Source organism: Zophobas morio, unplaced genomic scaffold (genome assembly GCF_036711695.1).
Source record: "Zophobas morio isolate AGI-343-1 ecotype UQ-CSIRO unplaced genomic scaffold, CSIRO_AGI_Zmor_V1 ptg000018l, whole genome shotgun sequence".
Taxonomy (NCBI): domain Eukaryota; kingdom Metazoa; phylum Arthropoda; class Insecta; order Coleoptera; family Tenebrionidae; genus Zophobas; species Zophobas morio.
The window spans coordinates 2,931,999-2,949,300 of record NW_026972123.1 but is presented as its reverse complement, the minus strand read 5'-3'; the positions used below and the strand labels follow the sequence as shown (position 1 = coordinate 2,949,300).

The window sequence follows — 17,302 nt, the reverse complement described above, 5'->3', positions numbered from 1 at the left end:
AGAGGCTATCTTAAAACTACCCAATTTTAATAAATCCAACTCATAGTTTGTTAACCAATGTTCTGTAAAACATAAAACATCATAAGATTCTTCAATGTTATGTAAAACTACCTCTACTTCATCAACTTTGTTCCTAATCGATTGTACATTTAAATGGAAAATTGAAAAATAGCTATCACTAACTACCGCTTTACTCGTTAATTTTTTTTTTTCTTGTTGATCTATATTTATTTTTAATAAAATTCAATATAGAAAAAGCTCCTTCAGCTTCGCAACAGGTCACTGGCAATGTCAAGAAGATCTTAACTACTGTGTACAGATTCGGGAAAATGACAATTAGGTTTTTTTTTTAAAATGCAGTCGAGTATATCTGAACATGTTACAGTATACGTTTCTGAGCTAAGTGAGCAGAAATTTTTAAATATTCCTTAAATTGTAAACATTCATTCTAATTCGATGTCCTCATTGTAACACTGTAAAATACAGTCAACGCTGTATTCGACAATATGTGCTACGTGTTTGTTTGTAAGGTCCGTTAAGAATTTGAATTTCTTCCCTAATTCATTATATACATCTTTTCTTCTGGTGAGTTCGGTTATTAAAGTGTCCAAGAATCGATTAAGAACTTTCACGAGAAATTTCTCACGACCTTGTAGTGGACTAGTCCCTGTTGTGCCGTCCGAATATTTATAAATTTTAATTCTATTCTTCGCATTACTATAATTTTCTTCCACTTTACTGCTAAACCCCTTCGCTCGCAATTCATAGTTAATTAATTTCTCATTAGATTTTTCTCTGAGAGATTTGATAAATATTTCTAGAGATGTTATTAAGGCCTTCGCACAAATCTAATCCAGGTTCTTGTAAGTTTTTACTGACTTTGTTAATCCTTTCAAGAAGTTCTTCCCAGACGACAGTCAATATAGCGATTTCTAGTTTGTATAGCTTACCTAATATTTTTTTCGCTTCCATCTTGCAGTATTTTTTTTCTAAATTATCATTAATAATAGTTTCTAATGTGGTTGCAATTAAGCTATAACTTGTTTTTAACGAGTGAACAGCCTCGTATCGACTAGACCATCTAGTTTGACTCCAACCTTTAACTGAAAGTGGCAGTTTTACATGTTGATTTAACAAATTCCACCGGTGAGGTGAAGCCGAAAAAAACACGTACAGTTGTTGTACAACCCCAAAGTAGCTGATTACATCGGATACGACACTTGCAGCTTCGACTCCTATCAAATTTAAAAAGTGAGCTGCACATGGTACATAATCCGCGAACTTGTTAATTTCCTTAACACGTCCTTGAAGTCCATTATATTTTCCATTCATATTCGCAGCATTGTCGTAAGACTGCCCTCGACAATTTTTCATTGAAAGACAATTTTCTTCTCAAAAATAAATGTATTGTATTAAAAAATTCTTTCCTGTGTGACTGTCAATTGGTATAAATGATAAAAACCTTTCAAAAACGTTTCCTTGGGAAGTGTATCTCAAAATAATTGCCAGTTGGTCCGTATGTGACAAATCTGGAGTAGAATCCACAATAATTGAATAATATTTTGTATCTGCATCGTTTATGTCCTCAATAATTTTTTTTCTTACTTGAGTTCCCATTATGTCGATTATCTCTTCATAAACCGTTTTAGACAAGTAACTTGCAACTAGTTGTTCGGTTTGGCATTTCGCTACATGTTGTTTCAAAAAAGGATCAAATTCGGCAATAAGTTTCATAAGTCCCATAAAATTTCCATTATGTGATGAACCCCATTTTACATCATGTCCTCTAAATGACAATCCTCTTTCACTTAAAAATTTAATAACTGCCACAACTCGCATCAGGACATTGTAATAATATTCCCAGTCATTTTTTATTTTTTCCTGAAGATGCCTGTCAACAACGTTTTTGTTTTCTTTGCAGGATAACCAGGTTAACAGCGCCTTTTTGTGATCCTGAGATTTTTCATGACTGTTCAAAGTACGAACTATGTTTGCCCAATCTGAATAACCACTCATCAAAGATGTTTGTGTTCTGGGGAATAATTTGCACACTACACAGAAAACACATTCTTTGCTTTTCGAATAGGATAACCAAGATCTTATTAATTGTTGCCCAGTTTTTAAACGTTTCAGAAAATATTTGTTTGTAAATTGTCCGCTCTGTCCCTTATAATCCCTGATAGACTCAGGGTAAATATTGTCTTCCCTTTTATTATGAAAAAACGAGCTTTCTTTTGATAAGCAACTTACGATTTGTTTAGCCTCATCTTTAATCATGTTTTCATCGACTGTATCGGTGACGGTGAAGGTTGAGGTGTAAAAGAACTTGGCACTTTTCGACATTTTGCTAGTTCCTGTTCATGTTGAAACTTAAGTTTCCTCTTTTGGCTTCCACTGAGACATTTGCGCTCAGACATTTTATTTAATCAAATACCTAGTGAATAAGTTGTATTATTAATATTTAACAAAACTAAAATAATTATTTAAATACATTAAACACTGTTGATTCCAAAAATGATAATTTGACGCAAACTGAATTGTGGAATTTTTAATTTTTAACACACTGTAATATTGGCAGAGCAGTACACTTTTAAACTAACTGAACGAACAGAAAAGAATGAGGGAGTGAAAACAAAACGTTTTGCTGCACCCATCTGCACCGGGAACTCTTTATGGTATCCCAGATGTAGGTGGCGGACAATTTTTGAACCAATTTCCAAATTGTTACTAAGCAAGATTTAGTATTAAGAAAAGCCTGTCAGTTTTGAAATCATCTTATAAATGCTCTAGCAAATTTTTACATAATCTAATGAGACATATATCCACATTTCCTGTGTTTGGAGTTAACCATTTACGGTCTGATAATATTCTGGAGCCAAATTGTGCTGTCTTGTAAAATATAGAATGTATTCTAACCTTCCTGTCTCTTTTCCATAATTATTAAGAGCAAGAAAAAATTCAGCTATGTGCGTTTATTAAGAAACTGCAAAATTACAATCATGCCACCACATAAAAATGCTTCAGTTTCTAATTTGTCTGCGTTTCATTAAATATCGGCGGAATACCACATTCTATAACAATTTCATTGCGTAAAAACTCGACTATTTCCCTAGTAGTTGACACCTCTAGAGGTGTTCGTCCGTTTGCGTCCAACACGTACATATTTGCACCAGATGCGACCAAAGATTGCACACCCCTGTGGAACCCATTTTCACAGGCTAGATGTAAGGGTGTCTTGCCCAACGTCCCAAAAACATCCAACACTGCCCCACTATCAAGAAGCAGAGTTAATATCAGCAGATTCCCGGATTTACAGACGCTATGTAGCGGTGTGTTGTTAAAGTAGTCTGCAGCGTTCACTTGGGCACCAAACTCTATCAACCGTTCCGTCGCTTCGTAGTGGCCTAAGCTCGCGCAGTAGTGTAGTGGAGTCTTGCCTTCAATGTCTCTACTATCCACAAAAACCCCTTTCTCTATCAAAAAAGTTATTATCTCAACGTCGCCCCCCATACAAGCAGCATGAAGAGAGGTTTTCACAGTCAAATTAACATCGTGTACGGAAGCTCCAATTGCCTCCAAAAGACGTACGATTTCGAGTTGGTTTTTCATACAGGCTAGATGCAAAGGTGTCCACCCTTCAATGTTTTTGGCACCCACGTCGACGTACGTATTCAGCAAAAGTCTGACAGTCGCACCAAGTCCTTGTCGACAAGCCAAATGCAAGGCTGTATTTCCTGAAATATCAGTCGTTTTGGGATCGACGGTTCCACATTTTATCAAGATCGTAGCACACTCCACTTGTTTATTCCGACACGCCAAATGCAGAGGCGTCTCCCCGTTCAAGTCTCTGCCATTAACCTCAGCCCCAGCTCTTATTATCAGCGCCTTAGCAATACTCTGGAACCCCTTCTCACACACTATGTGGAGCGCAGTCCTCCGGCAATAATCCTCCACGTTGACCAAGGACTTCTCTGTGTGCAGCATTATATTCACCACCTTTGTCATCCCGTCTTCGCAGGCTTTGTGCAGAGGTGTCTGTCCCTTTTGGTTTCTAATGTTTAGAAAAGCCCCATTCAGAATGAGAGCCATGACGGTGTTGTATTTGCCCTTTTCACAGGCGTAAGAAAGCGGTGACTGGCCGTCCAAGGTCATGGCGTTTACTTTGGCGCCATTCCGGATTAAGAATTTGACGAGGTTGGGGTCGTCCTTCATGCAAAGCACATGCAAAGGAGTGTTGCAGTATGCGTCGACGGCGTTGAGGTCGGCGCCTCTTTCGAAAAGTGTCAATATGACATCTTTGTTGCCTCTAATGCAAGCTGCGTGGAGTGGGGTTAGTCTTAATCGGCTTCTGACGTGGATGTTCTCACCTTCATCGAGGAGGGAGCTGACCTCGACCCAGTCGTTTAAGACACATGCTGTATGGAGTGAACTCCATTTACCTGAAAATTGAATCGAAGTGGTAATGAAAATGTTTATGGGTAATTGGGTGATTTATGGGACGTTTAATCTGTACACAATGTGGACAGTACTAGACAGTCCAGCAGTTGTAAGTCCATATAATTGACTCTGGACATTTGCTGTACAAATCGACCAAGTTTAAAGTTTGTTCATTTGAGACAATGGAGAAAGTTAAGTCAAGTCGGGTCAGGTCATGTCAGGGCAGGTTATATCAAGTCAGGTCAGGTAATGTCAAGTAGGGTCAAATTTTATCTAACTAGAGTTATTTTTGTGCATACAATATACTTCTTTTATAAAAAATGGGAGCATGAGAGCTGAAAATTTGCTAACAATATAAGAAAACTTTCAGGAATCGACTGCTTTAAACGAAAATGCCGATTCTTGTACCGTTTTGGAGTTTCGTTCCGTTAAATAAAAAAAAGTTGTTTGTTTAACATAAGAATGGCATCTTAATGACAGAGTAATGAAACTGGTTATAAGGAAACAACTGCAATAAATAGAAATGAATGAAGTGGTGAACGATGCGAAACTGGATATATTAGCGATTCCAGAAACAAAAATCTATTTCAGGTTTTGTTTAATGTGAACCTTAGTTCTTGAGATTTATTTTTATTTAAATTTAATTGGTTCGCAATAAACCAATCCTGAGCCAGACAAGTAATCTTAAATTTTTTGTTATCAATATCTTGCTTAGTTTTAAACCTGTAGCCAGAGCTGTTCAGTACTTTAAGTACTTCAAATACTTTGCTCGAAATACTTTTATATTTAGGTACTTGGTACTTGGTACTTGGAGAATTTCTAAATGTACTTCAGTTTAGTACTTGATTTTGCCAAGGACTTTACTTCAAGTACTTCACTCAGTATTTTATATACTCCTGAAGTACTTGAAGTATGAAAGTGGAAACTTCAAATACTTTAGTCTTTATTTTACGAAATTTTCACATCTCAAAATAGGGTGTGTTAAGACTTGAAGTTATTAATTCAATTATTTGATTAGATCTATCTTTATCGTGTTTGTTTCCTGTGAGGTTATATTTTGATCTGTGATTGTGGATATCTTATCCACAATACGACGTATATTTCATAGGTAGTTGCAGGTACCGCATCAATTCGTCGCGCACAATTTGCCGCAGTGATAACTGGTCGCAAAGACAACTGGTCGCAGTCCCAATTCATCGCAACACAATTCGTCGCAAGTACAACTGGTCGCAGGCGAAAAATGATAGCGTTTATAGAGAAAATAAGTAATTGTTATGAATGAGAAAAATAGAATAAAGTACTATATTCTCAAAAATTTCATTATTTCTAAAAAAAGTGTCAAAATAAATATGTACATACGAGTTTCATAAAACAGTAACTATTAGGCTCTTTTCCAACTAAACCAAAGAGCAAAAAAGTGAAAATATTGTAAAATATTTTTTTAAAACTAAGTTTTTATTTGGATAAGTACCTACATTTCTTAGATTTCCCGGTAACACGAAATTATTCTTGACGCTCTAACAAAAGTTTTTGCAATATATTATTATTATTATTATTATTATGTGTGTAAGTTGGTCAACAGGTAATACCCAATTATAGACCAACGGTTAGCGGATCATCAAATTGATCTCTCTCAAACAACAGCTGTAAATTTCTGTTGTCCCTATATAAGGTGAAATCTAAAGTCAACGCCTAATTAGAGATTAATAATTAAAGAGCAGCCAGGAATTTTTACTTAAAGAAATCTAACATGTTTTCATGGCAATTATAGTTAGAGCACATTTCATGTAGAGGAGAGTATTTCTGAATGTCAATCCTTGGCGTCGGCAGATAGAAAAGTTGTTGAAGGCGCGATGATGGCCTGGGAACCCAAAAGTGAAGCTGTTCCAAAAGCTGTGGACAATCGATGCCATAATGTATTAGTTTTTTAAGAAAATATAGAGAAGCTCTGATACGTCTAGTCTTTAAGTCGTTATATCCAAATCTGATCAACAGGTCAGATTGGGGTAGGCCTCTAGGAGGAAGATTAGCGTCTATTTTGAATGCTAAAAACTTGAGAAAACGCCTCTGGATTTTTTCTATAGATTGAATGTAAAATTGAGCTGACGGAGCCCATACAATACTGGCGTATTCAAGTTTTGATCTTACGAAAGCACAATATAACGTATTAAAAGTAATGATGTTATTGAAAGAACTGGACGATCTGATGATAAACCCAAGGGATTTAAACGCTTCAGCAATTATATTACTAATATGTAGAGAAAACGTGAGTTTAGAATCAAACATTATTCCAAGATCTCTGAAGGAATCCACTCTTGATAAGATATTCAAGTTAATAGTGTAATTGAAACTAAGCTTACAACTTTTATTTGTTAGAGACATAATGAAACATTTACCAAAATTTATAGGTAACGTGTTGGATTTACTCCAGTTTTCAAAAGTGTGAATATCTTCCTGTAGAATTTGACAGTCTTCAACATTAATAATATGACGAAAGATTTTTAGGTCGTCTGCGTAAATTAAAACTTGAGAACTAATGTTTTTAATAACATCGTTGATGTAGACATCGAAAAGTAGCGGACCTAGAACAGAGCCCTGTGGGACGCCGGACGGGACCAACATTTTTTCGGATTGATGTTGAAGGTACTTCACGCATTGATATCTATCAGTTAGGTAAGATGCCATTAATTTCAGTAAACAATCGGAGAAGCCAAAGTTGCGTCATTTTATCAGTAGAATTCTGTGGTTGAGTTTGTCAAACGGCCTGGAAAAATCAGTATATATCACGTCCACCTGCTGTTTAGCATCGAAACTATTGGCTACGAATTGGGTGAAACAACTCAAATTCGTTACAGTAGGACGACCACTTATGAATCCATGTTGGGATTCCGTTAACCAATTGTGCACATTAAATGAGAGAAATTTATGAAGAATCATCTCAAAAATCTTTGAAAAATTGCAAATCAATGAGATGGGTAGGTAATTTTCTATTAAATGTCTCTCCCCTTTCTTAAAAATTGGTGAGATCACAGATAATTTCCAGACGTCTGGGAACGATACAGTTTTCAAAATAATATTGAATATAATTGATAAAGGATAAGAAAACACTGAGGCACAGTCATGGAATAAAAAACCTGGTATATTATCATGGCCACTAGTCATATTAGGTTTGATAGTCATCAAGGTTTCAAAGACGTTGGATTCCGTAACCGAAATAAAATTAATGGAATTATTGCTGGACTCATCAATAAACTCATCAATAGAACTTGGACTAAAATCCGAATAACTGGAGTGAAAGTGTTCCATAAAGGCATTTACAATGTCTTTGGGATTACGCAAAATATTATCCAAATAAATCATTTCAGAAGGTATACCAGAACGCATTTTCAGACGACTAATATGCGCCCAGAATTTTTTTGGATCGGTCTTAATAGTGGCTTCCAGATTTTGAGTATACAACTGATACGCGATTTTGATGTCATGTTTAAGCTCGTTACGAATAGTTTTAAAATGCTGTAGATTTAGTTGGTTTTTGTGGGATTTATAGTCATAGTCTCCATTTTCGCTTGATTCTTCTAATAATACTACAAGTGAACCATGGTGGAAACGAATTATTACAATAATGCTGAGATTTGGGTACATAAAGATCCAATATGCTATTAAGTTTGTTATAAAAGAGGCAGCAAGCAGGATTAACATCTTTAACGTTCTCCAAGAAAGACCAACTTATCTCATCTAAATGACGATATAAATTTGGAAAGTCAGCTCTACGAAAATTCCAGCGTTTTTGTGAAGATTTAGAGTTACTTATAACCTTTACTTTTGGTTGATGATATTCCAAAGAAATAAGCAGTGAGGGGTGGTGTGTATCTTCAGGTAGTAGATAATCTTCCGCTTTATCGATATAACACTGTATGTTTGAGAGCACTAAGTCTAAGTATCTATCATTGATGTTGGCGACGCCGTTGCATTGTTTAAGGTCGAGAAAATTTAGAAATGAAATTAAGACAGTTTGTTATTACCAATAACGACGTCTCCTAAGTTTGTGTGATATTCTGGTATATTAAAATCCCCAATAATTAAAATATGTTGATCATGTAGTTGAATTAGATCACTTAATAAATTGAATAATAATGAGAGTTCTTCAATGGCTGTTTTTGGTTGAACATATATTACAAAAATATAGAAGGAAAAATAGTCATAGAGTCATTTAGCACCGATAATGTCAACCGAGTTCAGTTTGTCAAAACCGTGGGAAGATAAGTCTATTTGAGTTATCGAAACGTGTTGTCGGAATGCAATTAATACTCCACCGCCTCTAGTAAGATTTCGTTTGTGAAATCTTCTGTCAGATCTAAGAACATTGAAAATCAAAGGGCATAACTCAGAATTGCTGACCGAGTCATTAAGCCACGTTTCCGAAAGACATATGATATCAAAACAACAAGATAGTAAAGAATTATAGAGATCATTTAATTTTGAATTGATACCACGAGTGTTTTGATAATAAATGGATAAAGAATGCGGCATATAGTTGAAAGAACAATTATTTGTAGAAAGAGTAGCAGCATAAGAAGAATTAATTACATCACCACCAGAATTTAAATGGGATTCATGAGAGTCAGAAGACTCAGAGATCACAAACAAAGTTGGTTGCTATATTGAGACGCCAAAAAGGTCAATTGAGAGTTTCAGGCTTACACTCTTTTAGACCATGACTTTCTGAACAGCGCGGACATATTAACTTGCTCTTACAGGCCTTAGAAGAGTGATTAAACCCATTACAATTAAAACAACGTGAAACGTCTAGTCCGCAGTATATCGAGCAACTATCAAGCCCGATTAAGCAGTGACCAACACTGACCGCCCTTTTGTAAGTGGGTATGTCGACTTCAATTATCGCCTGGTACCTATTATGTTCACTATTCTTAATTTGATAGAATTTTATTAAATTATAATAATTACCTTCCTCAAAAATAAATTCGTTTTGCTTTACTAGGTAATTCAAAATGTTGTCTTGATCGATCTCATTTGATACCCCAGCAATTCTATATATTTACAATACACGTAAACCTTGTGTTTAGAGTTAACCATTTACGGTCTGATAATTTCCTGGGGCCAAATTCTGCTGTCTTGTCAAATATAGAATCGTATTCTAACCTTCTTATATCTTTTCCATAATTATTAACAGCAAGAAAAAAATTCATCTATGTCCCTTTATTAAAAAACTGCAAAATTACAATCATGCCACCACACAAAAATGCCTCAGTTTCTAATTGGTATCATTCCAATAAATATCGGCGGAGTAATTTTCATGTTCACTAACAATTTCATTGCGTAAAAAGTCAGATATTTTCTTAGTACTTGACACCTCTAGAGGTGTTTGTCCGTTTGCGTCCACCGCGTATTTATTTGCACCAGATGCGACCAAAGCTTCCACACCCCTGTAGAACCCATTTTCACAGGCTAGATGTAAGGGTGTCTTGCCCAACGTCCCAAAAACATCCAACGCTGCTTCACTTTCAAGAAGCAGAGTTAATATCATCGGATTCGCGGATTCACAGACGCTATGTAGCGGTGTGTTGTTAAAGTAGTCTGCAGCGTTCACTTGGGCACCAGACTGTATCAACCGTTTCGCCGCTGCGTAGTCACCTACGCTTACGCAGTAGTGTAGTGGAGTCTTGCCTTCAATGTCTCTACTATCCACGCAAACCCCTTTCTCTATCAAAAATTTGATTATGAAACCGTTGCCCCCCATACAAGCAGCATAAAGAGAGGATTTCCCAGTGGAATTAACATCGTATACACAAGCTCCCCTTGCCACCAAAAGACGAACGATGTCGAGCCTGTTTTTCATACACGCTAGATGCAAAGGTGTCCACCCTTCACCGTTTTTGGCACTCAAATCGCCGTCCGTTTTCAGCAAAAGTCTGACAATCGCATCAAGTCCATGTCGACAAGCCAAATGCAAGGCTGTATTTCCTGAATTATCAGTAATATTGGGATCGACGCCTCCACGTTTTACCACGATCCTAGCACAATCCACTCGTCTATTCCGACACGCCAAATGCAGTGGCGTCTCCCCGTTCAAGTCTCTGCCATTAACCACAGCCCCAGTTTGTATTAGCAGCGTAACAATATGCTCGAACCCCTTCTCACACGCTATGTGGAGCGCAGTCCTCCCGGAATCATCCTCTATGTTGAGCAAAGACCGCATCATCAGCATTAACTTCAATACTTCCACATTGCAGTCGGCGCAAGCTTTGTGCAGAGGTGTCTGCCCATTTTCAATTCGGATGTTTAGAGAAGCCCCATGCAGAATGAGAATCCGGACGGTTTGGTAGTTGCCCTTTCGACAGGCGTAAGAAAGTGGTGATTGGCCGTCCAAGGTCAAGGCGTTTACTTTGGCGCCCTTCCGGATTAAGAATTTGACGAGGTAGGGGTCGTCCTTCATGCAAAGCACATGCAAAGGTGTGTTGCAGTATGCGTCGAGGGCATTGGGGTCGGCGCCTCTTTCGAGAAGTATCAATATGACATCTTTGTTGCCTCTAATGCAAGCTGCGTGGAGTGGGGTTAGTCCTAATTGGCTTCTGACGTGGATGTTCTCACCTTCATCGAGGAGGGATCTGACCTTGGCGCAGTTGTTTGTGAGACAAGCTGTATGGAGTTCACTCCATTTGCCTGAAAATTGAATCGAAGTGGTAATGAAAATGTTTATGGGTAATTGGGTAGTTTATGGGACGTTTAATCTGTACACAATCTGGACAGTACTAGACAGTCCAGCAGTTGTAAGTCCACATTATTGACTCTGGACATTTGCTGTACAAATCGACCAAGTTTAAAGTTCATTTGAGACAATGGAGAAAGTTAAGTCAAGTCGGATCAGGTCATGTCAGGGCAGGTTATATCAAGTCAGGTCAGGTTATGTCAAGTTGGGTCAAATTTTATCTAACTAGAGATATTTTTATGCATACAATATACTTGTTTTATAAAAAATGGGAGCACGAGAGCTGAAAATTTGCTAACAATATAAGAAAACTTTCAGGAATCGACCGCTTTAAACGAAAATGCCGATTCTTGTGCCGTTTTGGAGTTACGTTCCGTTAAATTTAACAAAAAGTTGTTTATATTAGCGATTCCATAAACAAAAATCTATTTCAGGTTTTGTTTAATGTGAACCTTAGTTCTTGAGATTTATTTTTATTTAAATTTAATTGGTTCGCAATAAACCAATCCTAAGCCAGACAAGTAATCTTAATTTTTTTGTTATCAATATTTTGCTTAGTTTTAAACCTGTAGCCAGAGCTGTTCAGTACTTTAAGTACTTCAAAAACTTTACTCGAAGTACTTTTATATTTATGTACTTGGAGTATTTTTAAATGTACTTCAGTTTAGTACTTGATTTTGCCAAGGACTTTATCTCAAGTACTTCATTCAGTATTTTATATACTCCTGAAGTACTTGAAGTATGAAAGTGGAAACTTCAAATAGTTTAGTCTTTATTTTACGAAGTTTTCACATCTCAAAATAGGGTGTGTTAAATACTTGAAGTTATTAATTAATTCAATTATTTAATTAGATGTATCTTCATAGTAAAATCGTGTGTGTTTCCTGTAAGGTTATATTTCACAATATGACCTATATTTCATAGGTACTTGCAGGTACCGCGTCAATTCGTCGCGCGACAATTGATCGCAAACATTGATCAATTGGTCGCAGCGACAACTGGTCGCAGTCCCAATTCATCGCAACACAATTCGTCGCAAGTACAACTCGTCTCATGCGACAATTGATCGCAGGCGAAAGATGATAGCGTTTATAGAGAAAATAAGTAATAATTGTTATGAATGAGAAAAATAAAATAAAGTGCTATATTCTCAAAAATTTCATTATTTCTAAAAAAGTGTTAAAATAAATACATACAAGTTCCATAAATCTTTTATTGTGAATTAGTTCCTCCTAATTATTTGGTTTTTCGTAAAGATCGCGATCCAATTAAGAGTGGTATGGCAAGAGGTGGGGGTGTACTATTAGCAATTAATTCTAAGTTATGATGTTCTGAATTAGATCTCTCCTCTATATATGATACAGTTCCAAATATCGATATTGTAGGTGTAAAATTGTTATGTAAAAACTTTCGTAAGTTTTACATATTTGTTCTGTATATACCACCATCGATGTGTTACCAAGATGCCGAATTGTTCTTTGATGTTTTTAGTTCTTTAAATTATTTCTCAAGTTGGGATAATATAGTTATTGTAGGTGATTTCAACACCTCTGGTTTTATGGAAGGATCTAATGACCGTTTCAGCTGTTTATTAAATAATTTTATCAAATTTTGTAACAGTCGTCAGTATAATAATGTGTACAATTTCTACAACCATATTTTAGATCTTGTAATCTCCAATGTTACGTGCAGTGTCTTCAAACTACCATCTCCTTTTGTGAAAGAGGATCTTTATCATCCAGCTCTATTCTTTAATTTAAATTTAATAGCTGATGTTCTTCCTCACTTTAGCATGAATGACCAAGCTGATTCATTTAATTTTAAGAAGGCTGACTTTCAAAGTATGTATCAATTATTTTTAGATACTGATTGGTCCTCCTTGTTTAAAGCTAACACAGTTGATCGACCATGCTCAATTTTGTACGAATTAATTAATAGCGTCTTTCAAGTAACTGTTCCTAAGTTGCGGGTCAAACCAAGACAACAGCATTATCCTCCTTGGTTTAATGTTGACATTATCTCGTTGTTACAGTATAAGAGATTGGCGTATAAACAGTACAAGGAACTCAAAACTACTGAATCCTTTAATAAATTCAAGTTCTATCGCTCTAATAGCAAACAAGCCATATTTAACTCTTACAAAAACTATGTGGCGGATATTGAAAATCGTCTCCACGAAGATCCTAAACGTTTTTGGGAATTTATTCAAAGTAAAAAAGGCACGTCGCGAATACCTAGCGCTATGAAATATAATAACTGTAATTTTGATGATCCAAATCTCATTGTAGATGCATTTGCGGACTACTTTAATTCTGTTTATGTTCCATCTGATCCATCTGTTATAGCAGATAATTTTGATATTCGTGAGGTCGGTTGTGTCTCACCTCCCCAAATATTAGAAGAAGATGTGTTTAATGCATTAAAGAACTCTAAAAATACACTAACCATGGGTCCGGATGGTATTCCAAATTTTTTGTTGAAAGATTGCGCTTCTGTTTTCGCACAGCCGTCGGTATATATATACAACTTAATAATAAAAACATCCACCTTCCCTGCGATGTGGAAGGCGGCTTTAATATGTCCGGTTCTGAAAAAAGGTGATAAAGCAGACGTGAAAAATTACAGGCCTATTTCATTACTTTACAATTTTGCCAAGATTTTTTAAGGTATACTATACAAACATATTTATTCAGCGGTCAAAGTATATATTAGTCCCTCTCAGCATGGGCTTATGGATAAGCGTTCCACTATCACGAATCTAGTCTGCTTTACACAGTTTACATCAGAAGCAATTGATAACAGAAAACAGGTTGACGTGGTGTACCTTGATTTTCTTAAGGCGTTTGATCAAATCGATCATTACATTTTATTACTCAAGTTAAAATCATGTGGATTTACAGATGCGCTCCTCAATTTGTTTAAATCTTATTTATTAAATCGTGATCAATGCGTTAGGTATAGATGTTATGCGTCAAAAAAAATATTTCCTAGTTCTGGTGTGCCGCAGGGGTCGAATTTGGGTCCATTGCTGTTTTTACTGTTTATCAACGACATTACAAATGTTGTGTCTGTTGATAGCTTGTTATTTGCTGACGACTGTAAAATTTATAAAGTAATCACTTCTGTGGAAGACTGCATTGCCCTCCAATCCGATCTTGATAACATCTTTCAATGGTGTTTAAGAAATCGACTCTCTTTGAATATTTTGAAATGTTTAGTTGTGTCGTATTCTCGCAAGAAGTCAACTTTGTGTTTCCAGTATTTAATCAATAACACAAACTTAAATCGCGTTATGAATATTACTGATCTTGGTATTTTATTTGATGAGAAATTCACGTTCGTTCCACACATTAATCAGTTGGTTGCTAAAGCGCATAAAATCTACGGCTTCATTTATAGAAATGGTAAGGATTTCACAAAAGTACAAACTCTGAAAATGTTAGTCTTTGCGTTAGTGAGATCTCAGTTGGAGTACGGTTCGATTGTATGGCAACCTATCTATCAAGTCCATATCAACCGCATTGAGTCGGTTCAGCGTATGTTTCTTAAGTTTCTGTCATATTGTGAAGATGGAGTATATCCTCAAAGGGGAGTGCATCAGTTTCTTCTTCTGAAGCGATTTAATATTAATTCATTATTCAACAGAAGAATTACAGCTGGAGTCAAATTCATAATTAATTTAATCAACAACAAAATAGATAGTATATGGCTAACAGGTAAGCTGAATTTTCTAGTACCTAGACAAAATTCGCGTCAGCGTGAAATCTTTTACTGTCCTTCAAGTAATAGTAATATACACGTGAAATCCCCCATCATTTCAATGTGCAAAGTAGGTATGTAATAGTATTTTTAAAACCTGCGACCTGACTGATAATATTTCTGTTATCCTAAATGTGATAATCCAGGAATATGGCATATAAGGCATACGTATCAATTGGTAATAATTTCGTATTAGTGTCTTTCTTGCAGATTCACAATTTGCTTTATAGTAATTTGGTCAAATTTGATCTGTGGAATATTCTGTATTTTAATTTTATTCTAGCTAAATTTTTAACATTCAGCAACACAAAATTCTTATAATGTTTTGTTTTTTGTTTTTTTTTCCTTTCCCTGTAATTGGGTCTACCCCGTTGGGAAAGATGTCAATAATAATATTAATATTAATAATAATAATAATAAAAACGGTAACTAACATCCTCCTTTCCAACATTCTTATGTCATGGTGTAACATACTTAAAACCTAAAGATAACGACGCAAAAAATCCATCAAAATACAGACCTATCACATGTTTACCAACAATCTATAAAATATTAACCTCATGCATTACACAAAAAATATATCAACACTGTTTTAACTCTAACATCATTAATGAAGAACAGAAAGCATGTATTAAAGGATCATTTGGTTGCAAAGAGAAATTAATCATAGATTCCATCATCTGTGAACAAGCTAGAAAAGAAAACCGAAACATATATACTGCTTTTATTGATTATAAGAAAGCTTACGATTCTGTCCCTCATTCCTGGCTATGCAAAATTCTGGAATTATATAAAATTGATACTAAAATCTGCACTTTTCTCAAATGTTCCATGGAATTTTGGAAGACCACCCTCCAAATAACCTTAAATGAACAAACAATTCAGTCAGATCCAATTATGATCAGAAGAGGAATTTTTCAAGGCGATTCTTTTAGCCCGTTATGGTTCTGCTTAGCAATAAATCCCCTCTCCGATATCCTGAACAGCTGCAATTATGGGTTCAATATAAGAATTAACAAACAAAGAGAAAACAGAATAAGTCACTTGCTGTATATGGATGACATAAAAATATATGCAAGTACACAAAATCAGTTAACAAACCTATTAAATCTGACTGAACAATTTTCCGGTGATATTGGTATGTCTTTTGGTATTGAGGAATGTAAGACCCAAGCAATAAAAAAAGGCGTCCAACACCAAGTACCACATATAACCCAGAATAACGAAATAATCGAAGCCCAAGAACGAAATGATACATACATACAAATATCTGGGTTTCTGTCAATCCTCCCACATCAATCATACCAAAACGAAAACACAGTTGAAACATCAATACCTAGCGAGATTAAAATTAATATTGAAGACACAGTTAAATGGAAAAAATTTAATGAAAGCAGTAAATACATTCTGCGTTCCACTGCTAACATATTCTTTTGGAGTCATTAAATGGTTCAAAACTGATCTTGAAAATTTAAACATCGCAACAAGGAAAATCTTCACACAGTATAGAAGGCATCATCTAAAATCGTCGATTGAAAGATTCTCATTACCAAGACAGAATGGAGGAAGGAGTTTCCAGAACCTAGAAAACTTATGTCAGAGACAAATCTCACATTTGAAGAAGTATTTCTTGAAACGAGCGGAAAGAAATGAAATGTTTCGTACCATCACAAGAGCAGATTTGAACCACACACCCTTAAATCTGTCGAACACCGAAGAAATCCACACCCCCCACACAATAGATAAAATAATAAGTGGGCTAAAACAAAAACAACTACATGGAAAATTCTAGAAAGACTTAGAAGAAACTCATGTCAATAAGAAGATGTCATTGATTTGGTTAAAAAAATCAAGTTTATATGCCGAAACAGAAGGATTTGTGTTTGCTATTCAAGACCAAGTAATCAATACCAAGAATTACAGAAAATACATCATCAAAGATTCGAACATAAGAAACGACTGCTGTCGCCTCTGCAAAGCAAAACCTGAAACGATCCAGCACATAATCTCTTCTTGCAGCATCCTAGCACAAACTGACTACAAAGCTAGACACGACAACGCAGCCAAAATCATCCACAAAGAATTAGCAACACTTATGAACTTAATCGAAGATACGACACCCTATTACACTTACATTCCATCTCCATTCCTTGAAAATAACAAATACAAATTATACTGGGATCGCACAATACTTACAGACTTAAACATTACAGCTAACAGACCAGACATCATACTTATCAAAAAACACACGAACGAAGCCATTCTCATTGACATTGCTATTCCTAACACAAGCAACATTATTCAAACATACCACACCAAGATTTCAAAATATCTACAATTATCGATAGAAATGAAATCCATGTTAAATCTTAAAAAAAT

At 35.6% G+C, this 17,302-nt stretch overlaps 3 protein-coding genes across 3 annotated transcripts; all 3 read right to left on the bottom strand.

The window, feature by feature from the left end:
• Positions 1-3,027: 3,027 nt before the first annotated feature.
• On the bottom strand, positions 3,028-7,122 carry LOC135130778 (ankyrin-1-like). Its single transcript, XM_064058198.1, has 3 exons — positions 6,393-7,122; positions 5,216-5,256; positions 3,028-3,948 (listed from the first exon to the last, which is right to left on the bottom strand). The coding sequence occupies exons 1-3, from the start codon at positions 7,120-7,122 to the stop codon at positions 3,028-3,030; spliced, it is 1,692 nt and encodes a 563-aa protein (XP_063914268.1).
• A 36-nt stretch (positions 7,123-7,158) lies between these two features.
• LOC135130777 (uncharacterized) lies at positions 7,159-8,136 on the bottom strand. The gene has a single exon (XM_064058197.1). It carries the CDS (start codon positions 8,134-8,136, stop codon positions 7,159-7,161), a length of 978 nt encoding a protein of 325 aa, XP_063914267.1.
• A 1,573-nt stretch (positions 8,137-9,709) lies between these two features.
• LOC135130776 (serine/threonine-protein phosphatase 6 regulatory ankyrin repeat subunit B-like) lies at positions 9,710-11,253 on the bottom strand. Its single transcript, XM_064058196.1, has 2 exons — positions 11,193-11,253; positions 9,710-11,118 (listed from the first exon to the last, which is right to left on the bottom strand). Exons 1-2 carry the CDS (start codon positions 11,251-11,253, stop codon positions 9,710-9,712), a joined length of 1,470 nt encoding a protein of 489 aa, XP_063914266.1.
• Between the last annotated feature and the right edge of the window lie 6,049 nt (positions 11,254-17,302).

Excerpts from the sequence above, each read along its gene's own strand:
- LOC135130778 (XM_064058198.1), bottom strand. The coding sequence starts at position 7,122 with ATGGCATCTTACCTAACTGATAGATATCAATGCGTGAAGTACCTTCAA. Across the intron at positions 5,257-6,392 it reads TAACGACTTAAAGACTAGAC|AAATTCTCCAAGTACCAAGT; the intron begins GTATCAGAGCTT and ends AAGTACATTTAG. Across the intron at positions 3,949-5,215 it reads CCAAGTACCTAAATATAAAA|GATTATTGCCGGAGGACTGC; the intron begins GTATTTCGAGCA and ends GTCAACGTGGAG.
- LOC135130777 (XM_064058197.1), bottom strand. The coding sequence starts at position 8,136 with ATGTTAATCCTGCTTGCTGCCTCTTTTATAACAAACTTAATAGCATAT.
- LOC135130776 (XM_064058196.1), bottom strand. The coding sequence starts at position 11,253 with ATGTCCAGAGTCAATAATGTGGACTTACAACTGCTGGACTGTCTAGTA. Across the intron at positions 11,119-11,192 it reads TCTAGTACTGTCCAGATTGT|GCAAATGGAGTGAACTCCAT; the intron begins GTACAGATTAAA and ends TTCAATTTTCAG.